This window comes from Babylonia areolata, chromosome 18 (genome assembly GCF_041734735.1).
Source record: "Babylonia areolata isolate BAREFJ2019XMU chromosome 18, ASM4173473v1, whole genome shotgun sequence".
NCBI classification, from domain to species: Eukaryota; Metazoa; Mollusca; class Gastropoda; order Neogastropoda; family Buccinidae; genus Babylonia; species Babylonia areolata.
In genome coordinates, this window is record NC_134893.1 from 30376204 (window position 1) to 30398468 (window position 22265).

General features: G+C 39.5%; 1 protein-coding gene across 1 annotated transcript; it reads right to left on the bottom strand.

Moving 5' to 3' along the window:
• Positions 1-1674: 1674 nt before the first annotated feature.
• Positions 1675-19259, bottom strand: LOC143292646 (synaptogyrin-2-like). The gene is made up of 4 exons (XM_076603138.1): positions 19106-19259; positions 18430-18649; positions 8762-8916; positions 1675-8420 (listed from the first exon to the last, which is right to left on the bottom strand). Exons 1-4 carry the CDS (start codon positions 19220-19222, stop codon positions 8226-8228), a joined length of 687 nt encoding a protein of 228 aa, XP_076459253.1. The 5' UTR covers positions 19223-19259; the 3' UTR covers positions 1675-8225.
• Positions 19260-22265: the final 3006 nt, after the last annotated feature.

The window sequence follows — 22265 nt, forward strand, 5'->3', positions numbered from 1 at the left end:
GTCTCTTTTCAGCTAGACTACTTGCTTTCCTGTCATTTGTAGAATGCCACTCTGCTGTCCAAAACCTTTGGCTATCATTTTGGGCTGGATGTGTTGATGATTCAGGTGATACCACAGCAGAAAATGCCTGACTACCTTTGGCTTTCTGATTAGAGGACAGTGCACGAGAGATTATCACAAAAAACCTGGTTGACTCTCCTTCCTGTTCGATGCTGATGTTAAGCATTAGATAAAAGTATATTCCAAATACTTTTTATACATACACTTACCCATTCAAAGGATCATCATCTGAGCAATGTTCAAAACAGTTATGAACTGCTACTGAGTGTAGCCAATCTAAGGACAAGACAGATCAGTGTAATCAATATTGGAGTAAGTCTGATTTGTTAACAACAAAAAGGGGAAAAACGAATTCAAATGTCTTCATTATTCACATCTAGTTTTCTTAATTACAGACGAACAGCAATTGTCAAATAAACCAATTATATGATTTTACTCTCACTGGAAATTTTTTTTTCGGTTTGGTTGTACGTGATCATCTGAGTGCATATTGTATTAATTTTTGTCACTATAGATTTCTCGAGTGAAATTTGCACTGCCCTCCCTGTGGAGAGCACATTGCCACAGTGCAGTGCAACATTTTAAAAATATTTTTTTCTGACTGTATAATTTTTTTTTTTTTTTTTTTTTTTTAGCTAAAGTGATATAAGATGTATGAGACAGAAAAAGGTGTGTGTGTGTGGGTGTGTGTGTGTGTGTGTGTGTGTGTTCCTGAGTGTGTAATGTGCAGGGTCTCTTCTTGTTTTCTTTTTTAGTGTTATTATACATGTAGCTACTCAGTTTGAATTCACACAGTGGTAGTCAACAATTGCTCATTATTTGCAGTTTTTGTATGTTGCTACTGCACTGCTGACAAAAGGATATAAAAAAAATCCTCTTTCAGTGTGATCAAAGTGGAAATAGTTTGTGTGACTCTTGTGTGTGTGTGGAACGTTTGTGTGATTCTGTGTGTGTGTGAGTGTGAGTGTGTGTGTGTGTGTAGTAAATCTTCTTTTAATTTGCAGTTTTTTGGAAGTCACTGTGTTATAAGTGTGCAAGTGTGTGCATGGACATACTTGCGCTTCTGACAGGTATGCTAGCATGAACATGCGTATGTGTGTGCGTAGTATGCAAGTAGAGGAGCAGACAATGCTTCATGTGAATAAAGGAAAAACTTAATGTTGGTGTTTGTGAATGAATGTTTATGTATGTAGCAGTGCCTGCATGTGATCTGTGGATTTTGAGCATGTGGATTTGTAGAGGTGGGAGAGAGAGGGAGAGATGCGTTCACTGTGTTTTGTCTCTGCTTCAGGAATCTTGTCGCTATCTGGATTCACATGACCATACTTATCATAATGAAACAGTCAGCACTCACTTTGACAGAACCTCATGGAAACAGGTGACTTTGGAAGCTGCTAAGTTAAGACCTCACCAGCAAACGATGAAAAAAACATTGGAAAAGGTGGGCAAAGGGAGGACACCAAATGGAACATGATGAATCAAAATTAATGCTAATTTGTTCTGTAGGTTTTATCCCCCTATTCTACTGTCCCTGAAGAGCTCAGTTTCCGTTTTTGATTCTCTTGCAGTCTCTTGCACACAGATCCACACCCACACAAAACTCAGACACCTGTGTATATAGACTAGGCAACTGTAGGCCTAATGTAATTGAGTTATCACAACTGACAACAAAATGTGTAATAAAGATTATCATAGTATGATAAAAGCGAATGCCACATTAACTATCCCATCACCTGAAGGCTATAGTCTACAGTGAGCAGAGCCGTTATGAATCATGCATCGCTAATACATGTCTGAATGATAGATTTATTTAACACCACAAATAATCTTGACTATTTCATAACTTTAGGCTACAAAATTCAGAACCACACAGCTGACAACCAAAAGCATATGTCTGATTCTTAACGCCAAGAAAAAAATGAAGTATTCTATAAATTTGGGGGGGGAAACACCCACTGAGGACCACAGACAGATCTTTCCCCCAATAAAACCGTCAAAGCAACCTCAATGATAACTATAATTATGCACACTTGTATACACTTGGGACTCCACAGCAAGGCTGAAATCTTGCTTATTTTCAGCTATGTACAGCCTAGAAATACAGTAATTTCAACTGCGAAACTCCAAAGTCAAAAGATTTTCCAAAGATATATATGTCCTGATCAGTGGATGACAGAAGACAACGATTAGTCTTTCAGTCAATTATTCTGAGGCATTTATAGAATGTGGGCACCACTCTCAAACATGTCTTCATGAAGAGGGTGACTGAGATGAAAACCTTTCCAACTGAGCCTATGCAACTCCAAACTTAATCCTGTCAATCCCACAACAGGAAGATTTTCTGGGCAGAGAAAGCTTCAAACTCTTAACCTTCCAACTGCACTGCCATGACTGATTCCAGAATTCAATGACTATCAGTGAGTTATGCTATCAGTGTCCCCCATTTCTGGTGAATAATCAAGATGACACCTCCACAAACACAAGTGGAAGACAACTTGTCAACAGTGCAACGAACAGTTCTGACAGAGTAGTTTTCTGAAAATACAGGTGGACTTTAATCTTGAACATTACTTAACAATACTACTTAGGAAACACTGATGCACTTGTGTTTCTGGTTCACGCACAGACATCAACAAACATAAGCACCCTCCTCCCCTTCATTCCCAGTTATATAGAAACTTAACACTCAATCTTCTGTCAATCTCCAACAGAACCTAATTTTCTTCTTTAAATCATACTTAACCATCTTTCACTGTCAGGCTGTCCCTGCTTTTCCACGTTACATCAGTTATCGGCTTGGAGACAAAGTCACAGTGAATACCTACCTCACAAATACAGTTACTGATAATCCACACATAGAATCAAGATGCCTTTTCAAAAGTGAATGGTTTCAAAATATCTCTTTCAACCAGTAACAGAGCAACTGGAATACAAAGACGAAATAAATTATTATGTCTAGTTGCATCAAGCATCAACGAGTGTATCATACAAATTCCCAACATCTTTTAAAGATGTGAGAGAATTAATGAAAGGTGATTACTGTCACCTCTACAGTCCGCACACAGAAAGCAAAATATACACAAAGTCTTGGAATGCTCATGGTAGAAATAGAAAACAAAGTAAGAAGAAAACCTATATAATATGTTATCATAAAATAAAATGCTGAAAGAAGAAGAAAACCTCTATATCATAAAATGAAGTATTTAAGTTATGACACAGGGCTCAGACAATACTGAGAGTGGGTGGATGAAATGCGAGCCAAACTCAATGGCGGGAACCATTCTGCTTCATCCTCATCAGATGAAGGACTGACAGCATCGCAATAAGATATTTCGCAAGATACCACATTATAAACTAAACTAAACTAAACAGACACTTCGTTATAAACAACTACATCCAATCGTACACATATACCTGCAACTACCTCAAACTTCAGGACACAACATCCCTTCTCCCTTCCTCTCCACTGTTAAATTTGTAAACAAAGGCCATGAGAAAACAGAACACAGATCTAAAAGAGACAAAAACAACAACAAAAAACAAAGAAAAGGATTATTCTGTCACGTGGAAACCCCCCAATCCCTCCCCCCTACCCAAAACATTGACAGCAATGTGCTGCCCCCTCGTCAACAAAATGAACCACTGGCAAACAGCTGCAAGCTACATACTTCAAGCCAAGGTCTGCCTCTACCCACTCACAGAGTGTAACATCCAGGGTACAACAGCAAATCATGGTTTTCTTCTCCTGTGTTCTGCTCTCGATATCTCAACAAAAACATGTACTACACATTTCAGGAACAGCCTGTCACATTGCTGAGTTTTTATCCATACATGCATCAAAGACATAGGAAAAGAGCTTGAGTGCAGGGCCCTACAAGAGCATGACAAATGGGAAAATGGAAAAGAACTGTGGAGAAAAGACAGAAAAAGAACAAAAAATAGAAACGAAAAAGAATAAAACTGAATCACAGATGCTCACAAAAGCATGATCACAAAAGTGTAAAATAAAATTAAGAAACACAAGTCAAGAGTTCATGCCAGATGAACCATGATGGTCACAAAAGTGTACAAGATTGTCATCTTCACTGAACCCAGTACCTACTATATTTGATGCTACAGATTGCTCCAAGTATCAAAAACGAAAATAATAAAACACTACATCATCTTGCACTGTATCCAAAACTTTATAATACGACCTCATACAATAATTTCATGCAACCACAAGCTATAAATAACATATTCCAGAAATGCGATTTTCAGTCCCCAAAGTAAATTCATATCAGTAATGTATCAATGAACATTAAAACTGTGAATTTCAAATACTCCTGAATTCACCCACCTTTTTTTTTTTTTTTTTTTTTTATAAACCCCTGTTGCACTTTCAACTTCTAGTCTACGTTACACAACTTAGTGAGTGCCATGTAAATTAAACTGGCTTGCAACATGGAAAAAAAAATCAAGTACTTTTTGCTAGATGAAATTCTGAAGACTTCATATTTTTGTGCGCAGGAAATATGACAGCACTAAATAATCATATTTCCAAAGAATCTTTCAGAAATGAAAGAAAATGGAAGAAAAACAATGACAACAGCAACAGAACAAATCACAGAGTTGAACCTCCCACCATCAGAAATTGTATGTCAGATCATTTGTCCCAAACTAAATATATGAGCATTTCAGAAAACAACCCAGCACAAAACAAACAAACAAACAGAAAGTTCCCCAAACTCTATGTTTGTTCCATTTCCTATACTTTTCAATGTCATGCTTAACTTCAGCTGCATGAGCGAACCATTGCCAGGTCTTGGATTTCCCCTTTTTAAGTCTGCAGATTTACTTTTCATCCAAACATGATATAAGCATAAGTAAGGAACACTACAGTTTTTGATGTAAACAGAACTTGATCTTCAATCTATGACAGAACTAGAAAGAACTCTGAAGAGTGCAACATCTGTCAATACCAGTTACACACAACTACCCAATTTATTTAAGTCCTAGATCCAGACCTTGCAATAAATTTTCCTTGTAGGTTATTCATCTCTGTTTAATAAAAAGTCCTTGCCTTCATGAAGTCCAAGATCCAGACCCTGATTAAAAGAATATATATAAGCAAGTTATGCATCCCTGTTCCATTACCATTCATTTAAGAAAGTTTAATGCAAACCCCTCAACGTTTTCTCCAGATATAACATGATGAAGAATCTTCTTTAAAAAAAGAAAGACAAAAAAAATCCCTATATTCAGATACTATTATATTCAGGAAAATATGTTCAGAACAGTCTGTATAATCTTTTCTCACACACACACATGCACACAAATTTGAGTGTAAACATGTAATTGGAGTGATGATGTGCTGTGATGGCTCTACAAACACCTCACCAGTTCTTGATGTGAGAAAAGCTGGTTTTGCGAACAATAACACGACCAATCAAAAATTAATAAACATCTTTTTAAAAAAAGAAAAAAATAGTATCGATTCAAAGGATTATAATTTCAAAATCGGGTGATTGCACAGGACAGCCATATAAAACTGAAACTGAATCCAGAAAGACTATGAGAATAAGAGCAGACAAACCAGTTCTCCCCCAACTAATGCATACTGAATCATTTATTACACACAATAATGCATGTGCACACACAGAGACACACACCCATACTTTCCAGGTTTCAGAATGCTTACCTGAAAATAACACACGTCAGCATTGCTACAGCTACTCACTAGACTGTATCAATTAAATAACAAACATTACTAAGTATCACATAATAAACAAATACCAGTTACAGGCATATAAATGAATAGCCAATGATTCAGGATGTGGTGTATTTTCCAGAAAGAATAGACATCAAAAGTCAAAGGACCACTAGACAGCAACAATTTTATTTACAAGAACAAAACTAAATGACTGAAGCTGAATATAAGCACTCAACTCTTTTTCCCTACAAATTGTAAGTTACTCAACAAATGGAACAAAAAAAGTACACAAATAGTGCATGCTCAGAAGAAAAACACATGCTACAAGTACAACCAACATTTGATTTTTCAACTAATCCAGGAACATTTTATAAATAACTTTTGTGTCAACACCACTCTTTTCATTAATCCAATGCTTTGAATTCAATCTGATCTTGGAAATTGTTGCTAGATGTGAATCTTGCCCAAATTTCAACCATATAATTTTGAAAAAAATGTATCATTCCAAGGTTAAAATAAGAGACAGGTTTACGTCTCTATTTTCTTCACCTGCGAACTGGTCACGTATGTCAACAACAAAATATAAGTCTCTGAAAATATGAATGGTATCATGACTGACAAGATTTCAGCAAGAGATTGGCATCATTTCTATCATTTCTAAGAATCTTCAAAACTCAAGTCAGACAATTATGGCTGGAACTCATATCAGATGACAATGTTAAGATTTAAAATTCAGTGATTATGGGTTGAAATTAACTTGGGTGACCACAGCAAAGGCTGACAGACATTTCTTTTGCTATCACTTGCCATGAATGAGTTACCAATTTTTCCAAAGATATGTGAGGAAAATAAAGTCATTCTGCTTTAACTGTTTTTGTCCCCATTATATGCACAATGCATCAAACCAGGAACAGAAGAGCAGAACCACCATGAAAGGCCCAGCCTGTAATGAATCAAATGCCCAATGCATACAACCTCTCTACAGGCAACATTATCTCACTCACACAGACTTATATGAAAAAATGAGTTCTCACTACACGAACATCAATACTGCCAACCTTCTTCACTAAAATTGCCGTCAGAAGGAATTAGAGAGAAAAAACAATCTTTCCTCTTCTTGGATATAAATGCACTAAAAGGATACATGGAGTACAAAAAAGACCACACACAAACAAAACATACAATGAAAAAGCAAAACACAATACAAAATAAAAACAAACCAAAAAATTAATATCAAATAAGGTATGATCCCTTTTCAGACTATACATGATCACAAAAAATCAGTACAAACATACTATTGGTGACTCATCTGATATTCTATAACAGGAGAATTTCTTCAAATAATGCTGAAACTTTCCAATAAATAGTACATTGTGCTACGAACTACTTACATCATTTCCAAAATAATTAACTATCATTAAATTTACCTGATTCAAAGAGAAGAAAAAGATAAGGAGAGAGAAAACAAGCAGTCCTAATTTTTTTTTTTTTTTTTAAATCAAAGATTTTTTTTCTCTAAATCACTGATGGAGTGCATTAAAGATTGGGTGGACAATATATAACAGAATTCATTTTCTTCCTTAAATTTAAAATGTAATAAAATCTTAAATGTGAAAATGCACTCAAAAGTATATCAACAAAAACAAAATATAATCACAATAAATCAAATCTATAAATCTCCAGCAATAATGCAAAACTTAACCAAGAAAAACTGGAGAAAAAAAAACCAACCAACCAACCAACCCACCCGAATGTACAGGGCAACAGAGAAGTGGTTTTTGAAAAAAAAACCCACTCATAAACTGCTTTTCCCACACACCCCTCTCCTGTCCCCCCACCCCCATCAAACAACGCTCCTACCCCTTCATCAAGCAAAATAACAGGAAGGATACATCATCTTCATCAATTTTGACTGAAGAAGGCCTTGATGTCCACTCCAACCCCTATCATTCCCACCCGAAAAAATATCTAAATAACAAGAAACCCCCATTCCCCAATACACCCCTCAACCTACCCCCCTTCCCAACTAACAAAACAAAAAACACCAATGAAATGCAAGAAGCAAAGAAAGTCTATATATGAAAGCATCACAAATAATAATAAAACTCTGACAGACAAGAGAAGAAAGTCCTTTACAGAAACACAACCAAAAAGAACTGGACCAAACTGTTTACAACACAAACCGAAACCAAAGATCCTCAATGAGCCATCACAACAGAAAAGACCGCGTAACGATCCACAATTCTGATGTTTGTAAGGATTTCCTGACAACACCACTACCACTCTCACCCGCCCCTACAGTACTGCACACATGTCCCTCTCTCTCTCTCACCTTTGTTCCAGGCTGGCCCACAAGCAACAAGGAGGAGGAGAAGGTAGGGGGGCGTTGGGGGTTTGGGGGGGGGAAAGGAAGATTGACACCACACAGACCTGAACTCTACTACAGACAGACAGACAAGCGGACATTTTCCCCCTAGTACGTTGGGGGCTGGTAGTCGGGGGTGTCCTTCTGCTGACTGAAGGGGGGCTGCTGGTAGGGGTCGCCGGTGTCGCTGCCAGGGTAGGAGGAGTAGGGGGAGGTGGCAGTGGGCTCCTGGTTGTAGCCCGTGTTGAAGGTCTCCTGGGCCCCCAGGCGATAGCGTTGCACAGCCAGGAAGGTCAGGGCACCCTGGAGAAGAACAACCGTGCAAATCACACAAATGTGCGCACATACACACCCATGCAAGTATACACAAACACACACACAAGGTTTATTATTTTTAAACACAGTACTTACTCTTTCTTCCACACACACCCCCCCCCCCCTCCCCCCAACCCCTCTCCTCGCCCTAGTTTCCCTGAAATATTAACCACTGATCTCATCCTCAGTCTCTGACTTCGTGAACAAGAATAGAATACAAAACTAAACAGACACACTAACAGAGAGAGAGAGGGCGACTGCTAAGTGACAGACACATTTCTAACTACAATACCTCAACAGAAAACAAGACAACACCGCTGTCCACTTACCCATGAGGCAATGGAAAAGAAAGAGAAGGCGATCGCAGCCTGGATGTTGTCCTTGCCTTTCCAGTGGGGCTGGATGTACCCTCCTGACATCTCTGAGCGCCTCCAGGCATCCGTCATGTAGCAGAAACCCACAAACCACAGGAACGTCCACAGGCCTGCAAAACATCAACAACATATCTATGAATACCTACAAACTAATACAGAATATTGATAGACAGATTGTTAGACACAAACATAATTCAAGTCAATGACATACTGATATTATCTGATATTCTGCAAAACACGTCAATGTTTAAACAAGGCATGAAAATAAATTTCAGTTATCTGATTGAACGACATAATAAAAACAATAAATTACTGCTAAAAATGAACAATCAAAGGACATATGTAAAATGAAAAATTCCTTTCTACAACAAAGTAAATACCAACAGCATAAAAAACTAATGTGTGGTTTTATTTTTACCATTTACATAGATATACTGAATGTTTTCATTTGTTAAACCAGTAAATGTATGAATGGTTAGCTTGATGAACTGATTTTTTTTTTTTTTTAAACAAACCAAAAAAATAGTCTCCTGCAGAGTCTGGTGCAGTTATTCCCTCTGGCCACCACAGTGTTAGTGTAGTGACACTCTCACTCTCAGATAAATCTCACTCTTAGTGAAAGTTGTTCAAACCAGATTATTCCCTTTAAATGCTTTATCTTTGTCTTAAATTGATCAGTCTGACATTCATTTGATGTTTCAGTACCACAGTGTTCTAAAATTTTCTTTTTACATCACAAAGTGTAAAAGTAAAACATTCTGTTTCAGTAACTTTCACTGCTGGCTATTCTTTTACTCCTGTGTTCATGGGCTGCAACTCCCATGTTCACTTGAATGTCCCTGTTTGAGTTGGAATTTTCATTATGATCATTTTTACCCTGCCATGCAAGCAGCAACATTCTGTTTTCACTAATTTTAGGGTATTCTTATACAATTACATTGTAATGTTCAAGTTTCCAAATAGTTTATTCCATGGGAATTTTCATTATGATCAATTCTACCTTGCCAAGCAAGCAGCCACATTCTGTTTCCAGGGTATTCTTATAGAATTACACTGTAATACCCAAGTTTCCAAATAGTTTATTCCATTAGTTTGTTTTCTTTTACTTCTTTTTCTTTCTTTCCCCCAGAATATAAGTGAAATTCAAAATCACTTGTTTGCATATCTGTCTGTTTGCAGGTTTGCTTATTTGTCTGTGTGTTTGTAAATCTGTTTGTCATCTGATATGATGCCAATTCCGATTCGTTCTATTGATTTGCTACAACTATTACCAGTCCCTGAGGCTCAGTCATACTCACTGGGTACACCTGTCACAATACAAACTCTCCAAAGCTCTCTCACACACACACACACCATCTGTTGGCCAATACACAAACTGTTGCTGTCACTGTGTCAACCAGACAAGTCATATGACTTGCCACTGTCCTCTATCAAGAGTGACTGGGACATGATGTGACCATGAAAACATCTGTTGTATGCAACAGATAAGCCTAAGCATCTGTCGGTACAGTGTGCCATAAAAAGTTAAATATGGAGTTCTAAAGGGACCCACCTGACCATGTCTGTCCAACTGGGTACTGCATGTAAAAGTAAAATGATGTCATCTCTCTTTGTATATGCGCTTGGGAAAGTGATTATAAGACACAGTAAATTTACGACTGCAAGGTAAAAACATAAATAATCATTACTTTTTTCTTCTTCTAGAAAACAACAAATGAAGTCATAAAATGATAAATACCTGTTATAACACAGCAGAACCACAGACACATGTGCACATATGCATGTATTGTATAATAATACATGTACACATGCATACATATCAAAACCACACCACAACGACACACATTCATGTATGCACACGCATTTGCGTGCGCGCACACACATACACACAATATCACACATTCACACTCAAACTCTCACTTCCATGCTCACAGACAAGGAGAAACATTATTTAACATGAGGGAAGGAAGCAGCCGGCTAAAATCACCAGTTCTGCCAGCAGTCAGACCCAGAACAATCATCACCCACACAGAACTGGTACTCAAAATATAATCAAACAATGGTGCCTTGAATTTCAGAACACTGCCTGCATTCACTTTTCTTATCTGACAGATCAACTAATCACACTTTTCATAGGGGAATGCGCGCGCGCACACACACACACACACAATCAGAACCATACACACAGAACCCTGTTCTGTGTCTAAGATGTTACCTGAAATGTGATGCTACAAATCATCTGCATAAAATCTATACATTTTATAATTTTTTTATTAGTATAATCAATGTCAGTTGAAAGAAACCTGTCGATGGTTAAATAAAAGTCAATAATGCTATTTTCAATAAATGCAGAAACAGAGAGAGAGAGAGAGAGAAAGAGAGAGAGAAAGAGAGAGAGAGGGAGTGTGTGTGTGTGTGTGTGTGTGTGTGTGTGTGTGTGTGTGTGTGTTTCAATACAAGCTTACAAATGATTATCACTGTGTTCCCCCAGACTGTGGAACTCCGGGATGAAGTTCTGTCTACTGTATCATGGCATCTCTCATTTTCTCTCTTTTCTGAGTTTTCACCCTGTCTCTTGAAGTTTTAAACCTTGCACATTTCAAGTAATTCCAAACCTTTCATTTAGTAATATATTCCCTGAGGTTGTGCAAGTAACCAAGTAGCTCAACACTGGAAGATGATCTTGCCATTGTACACACAAAAAACAAAGGGTGGGTGGAGGGAGATTAATTTCATGAAATGTATAATTTATTTTGTTTATGCATTGAATATCAATACAACTGGAAATTTAACTCCACAAAGTAGTGTGAAATGTATAAACTGATCCTTTTTTTCACAGTCACAAATGAGTTTTGTCAAACTGAAAGTTATGTGCTAAAAGTGAATAATTCTGGAAATCAAAGACAGCCAACATCAATCAGTATTTTACTTGTTTCACAGCCAGGCAAGTTTTAATGTCTAAGTTTCAACAGTTCATGTCATCATCATGACTCTCCAGCTTGGTGTATAATTCATCGTGAATACTCCAAACACTTGTCCAACTGTTCTCTCCACAAAAAAAGACGAATGAACAGCCATATTCAGCTAACTTGTAAATTTTTAAGCCTAAAAGAAAAACTACAATGGATTTTAATAGAATAACTTTAAATCACAGTGGGAAAAAAAGGATGTGTTACTACACCAGTCAATCCAAATTTTAGTTTTTTACTCACCAGCTAAAAACTTTATTTTTTTGTTGTTGTCAAAACAAAAGATGTGTGCTGAAATCAAATGTGAATGTTTCCAGTGAAGGCAGTTCTGTCCACTTTGGATCGGTGAATCACTGTTTTATTATACAACATGTACATTTGTATCTGTCAATCTTCCTAAGGCCATCTTTTCCACCACTTAACTACTCAGATACTTCCTAACAAAAGTGGTTATCACATAACTCTTCTTGACTATCACATAACCCTTCTTGCATAAATCCACTTTGAAGAAGGCCAATGAAGTGTCGGAACAGGTGTTAGGCAAAGTTTATACTTTATCCTATCTAATTCAATATCCCCTTTCTCACCATGTCTAAATATTGTACCAAGTTTCATATCTGCAACTCATGTACTAGTTGTATTTGCTCCTACAACTAGTACAACTACAAGTTTTTCATATCATAATATGTCAAAACTGTGCCCTTCACCTCTGACTTAAATATATATTGATACAATTTTTCTCAAATATTGCTGTCACCATGGCCAGTGACAACTGGATGGAAATCAAGATCTTGTACTGTAGTAGAATATCACGCTTTTTCTATTTTCCAATTTCATTCAAATCAAATTCGATATCTCTGATTTTGTAACTCACATACCTGGCTGTAACCAAATGTTAACACCTGGGATGACTGGAAAGGTCTTATTCATAAAGTTCTGCCCTTCTTCCAAGTCTGGTTCCCATATAGCATGCAACAGCTGAGAATTTTGTTAAGTTTTGTAAACAAAAGACACAGTGAGAGATGAAGATTATGAACACATGGACCAGTGAGACCAGGTGACTATGTACACATTTTGTTTACACAAACAAATAAAAAATATGCTGTTCAGTATTCTGCATGAAGAATGCCCAAGACTAATGTACTTTCTAAAGAAATTAACATAAGTTACAACCCAAGATGTGCACAGCAGTTTGATCTAATGTGAAAGGCATACTGTTAACACTAGAAACATTATATATCTTGAACTTTGAACTTGAACTTTATAGACAGTTGAGGCCTTGGTAGGCCTGTTTGACGTTCTTGCAGTACAAACACATTTTTGGTGGAATGAACAGACTCACTTTTTTGTGACATTCTGGATTATAATTCATATACTGTGGGTAGAGTGGCCTAGTGTCATCGCTTGAAAGTTGAGACTGTTGGTGCCATTATCATCATGACAGGCAAACTATTCCAGATCTCAACAAAATATTCTGTGAATAAAGATTCCTTACGTTAAATCTAGTGTGATTTGCTCAACTTGAGACTGTTCCTCCTGACTTCCTTACAGCTGGAATGTGGGATCTGAGGTCCCTGAATCTTGTTAAATTCCATGGATGAACTTGTTCATGTTGAAAATATTGCTGCTTTTCCATCAATGTTCAAGGCTGAGTAGTTTCAGGATTTCTGGTCTCTTTGAATATGACTTGTCCTTCAAGGAGGCGATGAGTTTCGTTGCTTGACAATGCATGTCTTCTACCTTAGTGCACAATGTTTTCCGGTGTGGCTGCAAAAGGACAGACTGACCTGTAAATATTATCAGGCAGGTTGTTGATGTAAAGAACAAATAACATGGGACAAATAACACTCCCCTGGGGGATTCCACTTGTCACCTTGGCCTGCCATGACTGAGCTCCGCTGGAAACTACACTTTACTGTCTGTCTCTGAGGAGTCCTGGATCCAGAGCAGTACTTTCCAGTTTCCTGTGATCCCATCTGCTTCTGTTTTCAGAAGTCTGAAAAGGGACACTCTTGCATGCCTATTGAAAGTCCATGCAGCTCAATGGTCAGTAGTTGTTGGTGGAGAGCCTGCTGCCTTTCTTAATGAAGGGTTAACTGTGGCCTGGCACCAATCCTCTGAAATCTTCCCTTCCTTCACTCAGCGACTTCCTGAACAATACCACCAGTAGTAGCCACAGAATGTCTGCTGTCTTTGAGAGAACCAATGGATTCAATCCATCAGGTCTTGATGCTTTCCCTGCCTGAAGCTCTTAGAGTAACTTCCCGACTTTCTTGGTGGGAATTTAAAAATCTTTCAACTCAGTGTGGTATTCATACTTCAGTGGGTCTGGCAGCTGTCCTCCTTCCTCTGTGAATACACTCTGAGAGAAGGCATCTTCCTTTTGGAGGTCGGCCACTCCACTCTTTGAACTTGTATGACCAGAAGGCCTTTGAATTTTGCTTCACTTGAGCTGCAACTTTCTTCACCATGTTCCTCTGCACCCTCCAACACACTCGTCTGGCTTGGTTTCTTGCTTTGATGCACTCCTGGTACACTTCACCATCCCTGTTTCCATCCAGTTTGTTTTTTCCTCACAGCTAGAATTTGATTACAGTAGAAAGTGTCATACCTAAGTTACATCCCCAATCTCTCAGCCTAGAGGGTTTTAGGACAGTTGGCATTGGGATCGTTCCCAAAGGCCAACTAGCTTCCAAGGCTGCAGTACTATGACTAGTAGGAACCAGTGCAACCTTGCCTCCTAGTCTGTGAGTGAGAGTCATAGTCCTTCACAAAAGACTAAGCTGTGAATCATTTTCCACTGCAATGGAGAAACCATTGATCATACAGCTCTCACTCTGTTGTTGGCCGAACTGTAAGCTGGTGTCAACCTGTGATATAAGCTAAGCATAATGTAGGTGGCGGCAGTGAAAATTTAAATATTCATTACAATGACTGAAATGTGATTTCTGGTAAACAACATGACAATTTAAGAAAAACAAAAAAAGAGTAAGTGAATATCTTGGTTCTGAAGATATTCGCCACAGGGCAGAGAAGCACCAGCCACCCACAGCTGATACAAAGACGTTTGCAAATGTGATATGAAGGCACTTAAGATCAACACTGAGTCCTGGGAGGACCTTGCAGATGACTGCAACAGATGGAGAGTTTCAGTTTCAGTTTCACTTTCTCAAGGAGGCGTCACTGCGTTCGGACAAATCCATACACGCTACACCACATCTGTTGAGCAGATGCCTGACCAGCAGCATAACCCAACGCGCTTAAGATGGAGAAGCACTCTCAAGAATCAGCTACGGATTGGTGAGGACAAACTGTCAGCTGCTGCAGCAGAAAAGCGAGCTCGTAGAAAAGGGATGGCAGCCGACAGACCAGCATCAGCTTACACATGTGATCGCTGCGACAGAGACTGTCTCTCACGCATCGGTCTCTACAGTCACAGGCAACGCTGCTTGGTCCAAGCAGACAGCCCAATTAGACATTAGGTCGGATATGCTCTATCCATGGTCCGCCACTACTATGTGTGAATGCATGTCTTAGATATATATCAAACTGAATATTTCATTCACAATATGTGCATGGTATTTTGCATTTTATCATTTCACTTTGCACACAGATCTAACTTAGTTACCCTACTTTGCCCAAGGCTTGGAAAAAAACACACGAAAGTTCTCCTTGAACTTTCACCTTTCACAGCTCCCAGGTTTTCGAAAAGTAACCAATGAATGGAAAGCAACAGATGCGAATTTTTCCACTGTGTCAGTGTGTGGTTGAAACTAACTGTATCACGCTCAGAAAGCTGCCAACCGCCATTGGACAAGGATTGCTGTTTCGTGTTACAGTACACTTCTTTTTCTTCTATCCGCGAACTCATTCAAAGCAAACACAATAAAAATTTAAAATATGGATGATAAATAATTATTTCAGTTGGATAGTTTTTCACAAAATGAAATCAAATATGAGAAAACGCACTTCAAAATTAGTCAATTTTTTAGGCGTTCATAGGTTTCCCAGCATTGGCCATGGGGGCTGCCACTACCTTCATGAAATTGAAAGCAACAAACTCCACCTGTCTTCATACAAGCAAGCAATAAGTCCACCCTGTAACTGAAGCTTCCTATTGCTATCAGCTTGGGGCTCACACACAACTACAACCCTAAGAAGACTGAACTTGGTTTCACTCTGCATACAAGCAAGAAGAAAGTGCACCCTGTAACTAAGCTGGAGGCTCACACGCAACTTCAGTCCAAAGAGGACTCACTTGGTTTCACTCTGTCTGTATACAAGCAAGAAGAAAGTCCACTCTACAACCAAATCCTTCCACCAGCTAGAGACTAACGGTGTGACACGCAACTTCATCTGTAAGAGGACTGAACATGGTTTTGCCCTGTCTGCATTACAAGCAAGCAAAAAGTCCAACCTGTAACTGTAGCTTCCTATCCAAAATCCTAAATCGGTTTCCTGCATACAAGCAAGCAAAAAGTCTACCTATCATCAGCAAACACACAACTTCAATCCAAAGTAAACTCGAACTCAGTTTCGCCCTGTCTGCATACAGTTTTGTACAAGCCAGCAAAATGTCCACCTTGAAAATCAAGCTTTCTATCAGCCAAGGCCTCATGTATGACTTCAAATCTAAGTAGACTTGACTGTCTGCAACAAGCAAGCAAAAAGTCCACCCACCTGTTTTTCAATCTGAAAAGTGTATTGCTGATGAAGAAGAGGAGAATCTGGGTCATTAGATGTCATATAACGAGCTTCTTGTACTGTTTCTGTCGTTAGTGAACTGACTTGAACTAGTTGAAGTTAAACAGTGACATTGTCCATTATCTTTGTGACATGATTTGTTGAGTACAATAAAAAAAAAAAAATTTAAATAAAAAGAAGAAAAAATTATGACTACCAAAATAACATATGCAAACAGATGCAAAGGAACTTCTAGATTCATGATGATCAAACTTTGATGCCTGTCACTGTCAATACTATTACTTTCTGGCTAAAATTGTGGAAGCTCTTCTGTCACACTTCTACCTGTGCCATGTTTGTGCATCATGATAACTGATGTATCATTTTTGTGTGACAATGGGATGTCATACTAATCACGATGACATGTGAGAAATCCAAAACAACTGGCACATCAAAGTGGCTGGCAATAACCAAAGTTCTTTTAAAAAGCTATGGATGCTCACAACCTAAGCAAGAAAATGAGGAATGAACGAATCAATGAATCTTTTTTTATGAGGGCAGTGGAATAAGCATGCATATGCTTTTTTACATCCAGCCCTCAGGGCAAAGAGAAATGAAATCAAAATGTTCACAAGGTAACAAAAGGTTACAGAAAAACATACATGACATTCAAATACAGTTATACACTCAACTGCACAGTAAGCATTTACAAGTACAAAATCATGATACCTACATTCATGACAATAATGTATATGAATATAGTAATGAGAGAGAGAGAGAGAGAGAGAGAGAGAGAGAGAGAGAGAGAGAGAGAGAGAATGAAGGAAAGAAGGAAGGAAGGAATAAATGAATGAATGAATGAATGAGTGAATTTTATTTCTGATAACATTAGAGTAAGCAAACAATTGCTTTCTGCAGCCCTCGAAAGGGAAATATGTCAAAAGAAAAGGTATGAAGAAGACCCCAAGAAATGAGTAAATGTTAACAAATTCATAGAAAAACGAGAAAAGAAACAACATTATAAGCATCATATTTATAAGAAACCACACATATTTTATAAAAATGCGGAGCGAGAGAGAAAGGAAAAAAAGCGACAGAAGAGAGAGGAGATAGTATTTATAGACAGAATGAGATAAAGAGACAGAGTGAGACTTGTGGTGAAATACAGTAATATCATATGACGTAATATGGTATACTGAGCAGAATTTAATAATTTTTCCATCAGGTATTCATGATACTTTTTCTTGAACACACTTACACAGTGAAACTTATATGAACATTAAAACTAGTTAATATGTTGTTCCAGAGTCAACCGCCAGAGTAAGTGAGACTCGATTTGAATAAATCAATTCTTGGAAGTAATACCATGATCTTCTTGTTGTTAGTAATGCTACGTATAGTACTTGTAAGGAATCGCTGTTTTAGATATATAAGGAGCAAAACCAGACATTATCTTATACATGAAATGCGCCTTATTATTATGAATGAGTTTCCATTTCAATGGCAGAATACCTAAATCTAGGTTATCAGAGACAGTTAATGATGAAGATTTCAGATGTATCAGCTTTAAGGCTCTTCTATGTTGACTCATGAGTTGTTTTGAAACATTTTCACTGGCAGAATCCCATACTGTTTAGGCATAATTTACATGTGGTTCGATACAAGCATGGAAAAATAATTAACGGCAATGCTTGTTTAAGAAATGCTTGATTCTAGAAAGTTAATGAATCTTTTTGGATAAAGTTTTACAAGTCATCATAACATGTTGAGACCATGAGGGGTTATTGTCAATAATAAAATAATAAGACCAAGTACTTTGTGATGACTGACTTCCTCAATCATTATGCCATTGATATACAATGGAGAACGAGTGGGCAGAAGGTTTTGGTGCTTTTGTCTTGTGGTAATGACAGTGTATTTCGTCTTTTTCGGGTGAAAGCACATTATGAAGAAAATGAACTCTCCACTTACCTGAGATTGCCAAGTCTGCCAACACTGCATACTTTCTGTGCTGCACACTGCTCAGGCTCTCAAAAAGCGCATCCAGGACGAGAAAGCCAATACACAGGAGGAAAGCTAGCACCCCTATGCCTGTCCCGTAGCCACAGGCGTTAACATCTCCGTTCATCTGGCACTGGTGGCCAAACCAGGCTCCCGATGATATACATCCGAACACCACCACGGCAAACAACTGCAAAGTAATAAAAAATTAATAATAAATGAAAAGGTTTGACCACTGGGTGTATGTGACTTTGATACATATATTGGTGTGTGTGACTTTGATACATATATTGGATTTCAATTTCATTCAGCTAAGCGCCCTGTGTGCCCCTACCCATCACTGCACGAAAAAACGATTGCCTGTGACATACAGGGTAGCTAAGCTGAAAGCCCCAGTTTAATCATTAATGCAAAGATACTAATTACAATTAAACTGTCTAAGCATTCATGTCAAGGAATCAGACAAGAACTAGGTCGACGCCAGACACCATGAAACTACATTATTGATTTTAACAAACACGGACAAGTTCGTTTTGCGTCGTCAACGATGCGCTGGTGTTAGACCGAGGCTGAGAGTGGAACCGAAGTCGTTCTATGTTAACATAAACGAACATTGTATTTTGAAAGGTCAAATCAGTCTACTCACCATACTGATTAACCTGAGTATTACTTGAGGCTTTTTAATGTAAGTCAACGGGTCAAAGGGTGCTCCAGCCAAGCCTGCTCCATAAGCCCCACCGATAGCCCCTACTTCGCTAGCCATTTTCGATGTTGGTTTCACAAGTCAGCCAGGCAAGACGACTGCGCATGCATATATGACAGACCATCTTTCTATAGAAATACAGACAAAAAAAAGAAGAAAAAAAGAAACAAAGACATCGTGGTCAGTTGTGTTGACAACACCGCTTCTCATATCACCCGATCACTGAAGAAAAGCAACGTCTGGCGCGGTTAGTACACCGGTGGTTGACCGCCTTGGAACTCCAGGTGCTGTTGGCAGTCCTCCTGATCCCCCTCCCCTCCTCTTTTTTCCCCTGAAGCACAGGCCACTGAATGTCACTGACTGAGTGGCCCTATTTCATTTGGCCGGCGGTGTATATGGTTTTCACGCCTTCTTGAAACTGAAACGCGGTGTATTACTCTCTGAGATGACAAGGGGGTGCATTCCAGAACGAGAGGAATGACAGCTGAGTTGAACCTGAACTACTGAGATGGACAGGTGGTCGTGCTGGCCTCTCACACTGAGGCTGGAGTCAGCCGGGCATGGCTGAGCAGTGCCACATTGTCAGTCAGTGAACACTGAAGTTGTCAGAAAGACACTCAGTGAAAAGATTTTGTTCAATGCGCTATAAAACTACACGGAAGCCGCCAGTGCAGTTCTTAGAACCGCAACTGAAAAATGAACTCCATCACCCATTCCGGCCGTGAACGAATTTAAAAAAACAAAAAAGACAACAACAAAAACAACAAAAACAAACAAACAAACAAACAAAAAAGACAAAAAAAAGACTGAGACTGAAAAAAAGAGCTTCAGTTTCAGTTTCAGTTTCAGTAGCTCAAGGAGGCGTCACTGCGTTCAGACAAATCCATATACGCTACACCACATCTGCCAAGCAGATGCCGAGTGACCAGCAGCGCCTAACGGCCCAACGCGTTTAGCCAGGCCTTGAAAAAAAAGGGTGAATAAATAATAGATAAATACATTAAAAAATAATAATAATCACAAAGCGCAACAATGTTCAAGTTCAGAATTATGTTGAGGCCTACGTATGTCGTATGACTGACTGGATGAAAATAGGCGATCCTGAGTGAAAATCCGCATAAACTGGAGAGAAGTAAATCAGTCGAGTGAAATTCAGCCTAGTTCTGGCCAACTGAACTACTTTTCTGCTACTCAGTCACGGTACGCACTGGCCGTCAACGTGACGGGTGACGGATTATGGTCAGCCGGTTCAGCCGAATGTGACAGCAAACGTGAGGTTATACTCTAGTAATGACTGAATTAGCCAAATCTTTAAAACCCATCTTCAGAATGTCACTGACGTCAAAGAAGGACTAACGGCCGGTCAACTGACGAAAGAAGAAAAAGTTTGATTCAGAAGAAAGTAGTGAATAACATGAAGACATCCACTCAGTGTACTACCGTGACAGTAAAATCACCGGGCACTGACATTGAAGTTCATGCAGTCGGCGGCGTCCTACGCCGGCCAAATTATTATAAACCCCACGTAGACTGGAGTCAGTGCTGACTGAAAAAACAAACAAACAAACAAACAAAACAAAAACAACAACAAAACCCTGAAACTGGGACGTTCACCGTGCGTCTCCACCGAGTTGAATCCAAACTACTTTCCGTGGGGGCGGCCGGCAGAGGGCGCCGGGCTGAAAGCTGTAGGACTTTAGTTGAGTTGGGCAGCGTGGGCTGCGGCTTTGATCGGCGTCTAAACGCAGCTGAGCAGTCGGCAGATCCTTGAGGCAGAAGAGGGAAGGCTCAGGCCATTCCATACATGAATAGTTGAGTCGGGAGATGAAGAGGGAATGCCTGTGAACACTGGTATGACCGGGAATAAGTTTCCCATGCTGTCCCAGCTCTGATCGAAAGGTGGCTGGAGAGTGAGTAGGTATACTCTCAGGTCAATTGACGAGGCCCTTGTCAATCTTGTACACAGCCCGTTTGCAATTTTCCTCCTGCTGCAATGTTCCAGTAGCTAAGCCTCGCCGGGACTGACTTGAGACTGATGAGTCTCAGTTGACTGAGGCTCTGCCGGGTGGTGGCCCTCACGGACTTATGATCAGTGTGGTATATACGTCTGACATAGCCCCACGGACTTCTCCGTGTGGTAGGCTGTTTTGTAGCCCGGGCTCAATGAAGGCTTGCATGACTCGACTGATGTCGCGGTGCCTCAGTGACAGCACACTTATCAGTCAGTGGACACTGACGAGGTTTTTCGTGGCCGGGGTCGGTGGCAGCACGATACCTTCATGATGGGTTGAACAAGGCTTAGTGGTACGTGTGGACTATAGTGGAACAGCCATTGACGAATATTTTTGTTGACGAAGGCTGACCTGGATGAGATTTTGGTGTACTATGATGTGAGCGGTCGTGAAAACCTTTCCTCGGTGTTTCAGTACTCGTGCCGCTTTTGCCGGAAGTCAAGTCATTTCTTTCAAGTTCACCTGTTTGACTGATATACCTCAGTACTGACTTCAATACCTCCGTTCCACTATTTCTTTCTCTCTCTCAGTCTCCAGTCTCTCAGTCTCCCCCCCCCCCCTCTCTCTGGGCTTCGTCTCTCTCTCTCTCTCTCTCTCTCTCTCTCTCTCTCTCCTCTCCGACTCTCTGGCTCTGTCTCTGTGTGTCTGCCGTCCAATGTCTGTCTGTCTCCGTCTCTCTCCGTTCTCCCGGCCTCTCCATCGAGTCTCTCCACTGACGCCCCCCCCCCCCCCCCCCCCCCCGGCATATATACTGATGTATGTGTGCCGGTTTACACACACACACACACACACACACACACACACACACACATATACTGTTAGACAGACTCCAAAGAATTCAGAATAACGCTGCCAGACTCATTTGCAGAGCTTCTAAATTTGACCATGTTTCTCCTCTCCTTCAGTCTCTCCACTGGTTGCCTGTTTCTGATCGAATAGACTATAAGCTATCCACTCTGACCTTTTCTGCAGTCAACGGATCTGGCCCCAAATATCTTTCTGAACTCATTCATATCTATACCCCTTCTCGCCAGCTCCGTTCTTCCTCTGATACTCGACTTCTCAGGATACCTCACGTCAGAAGTAAGACC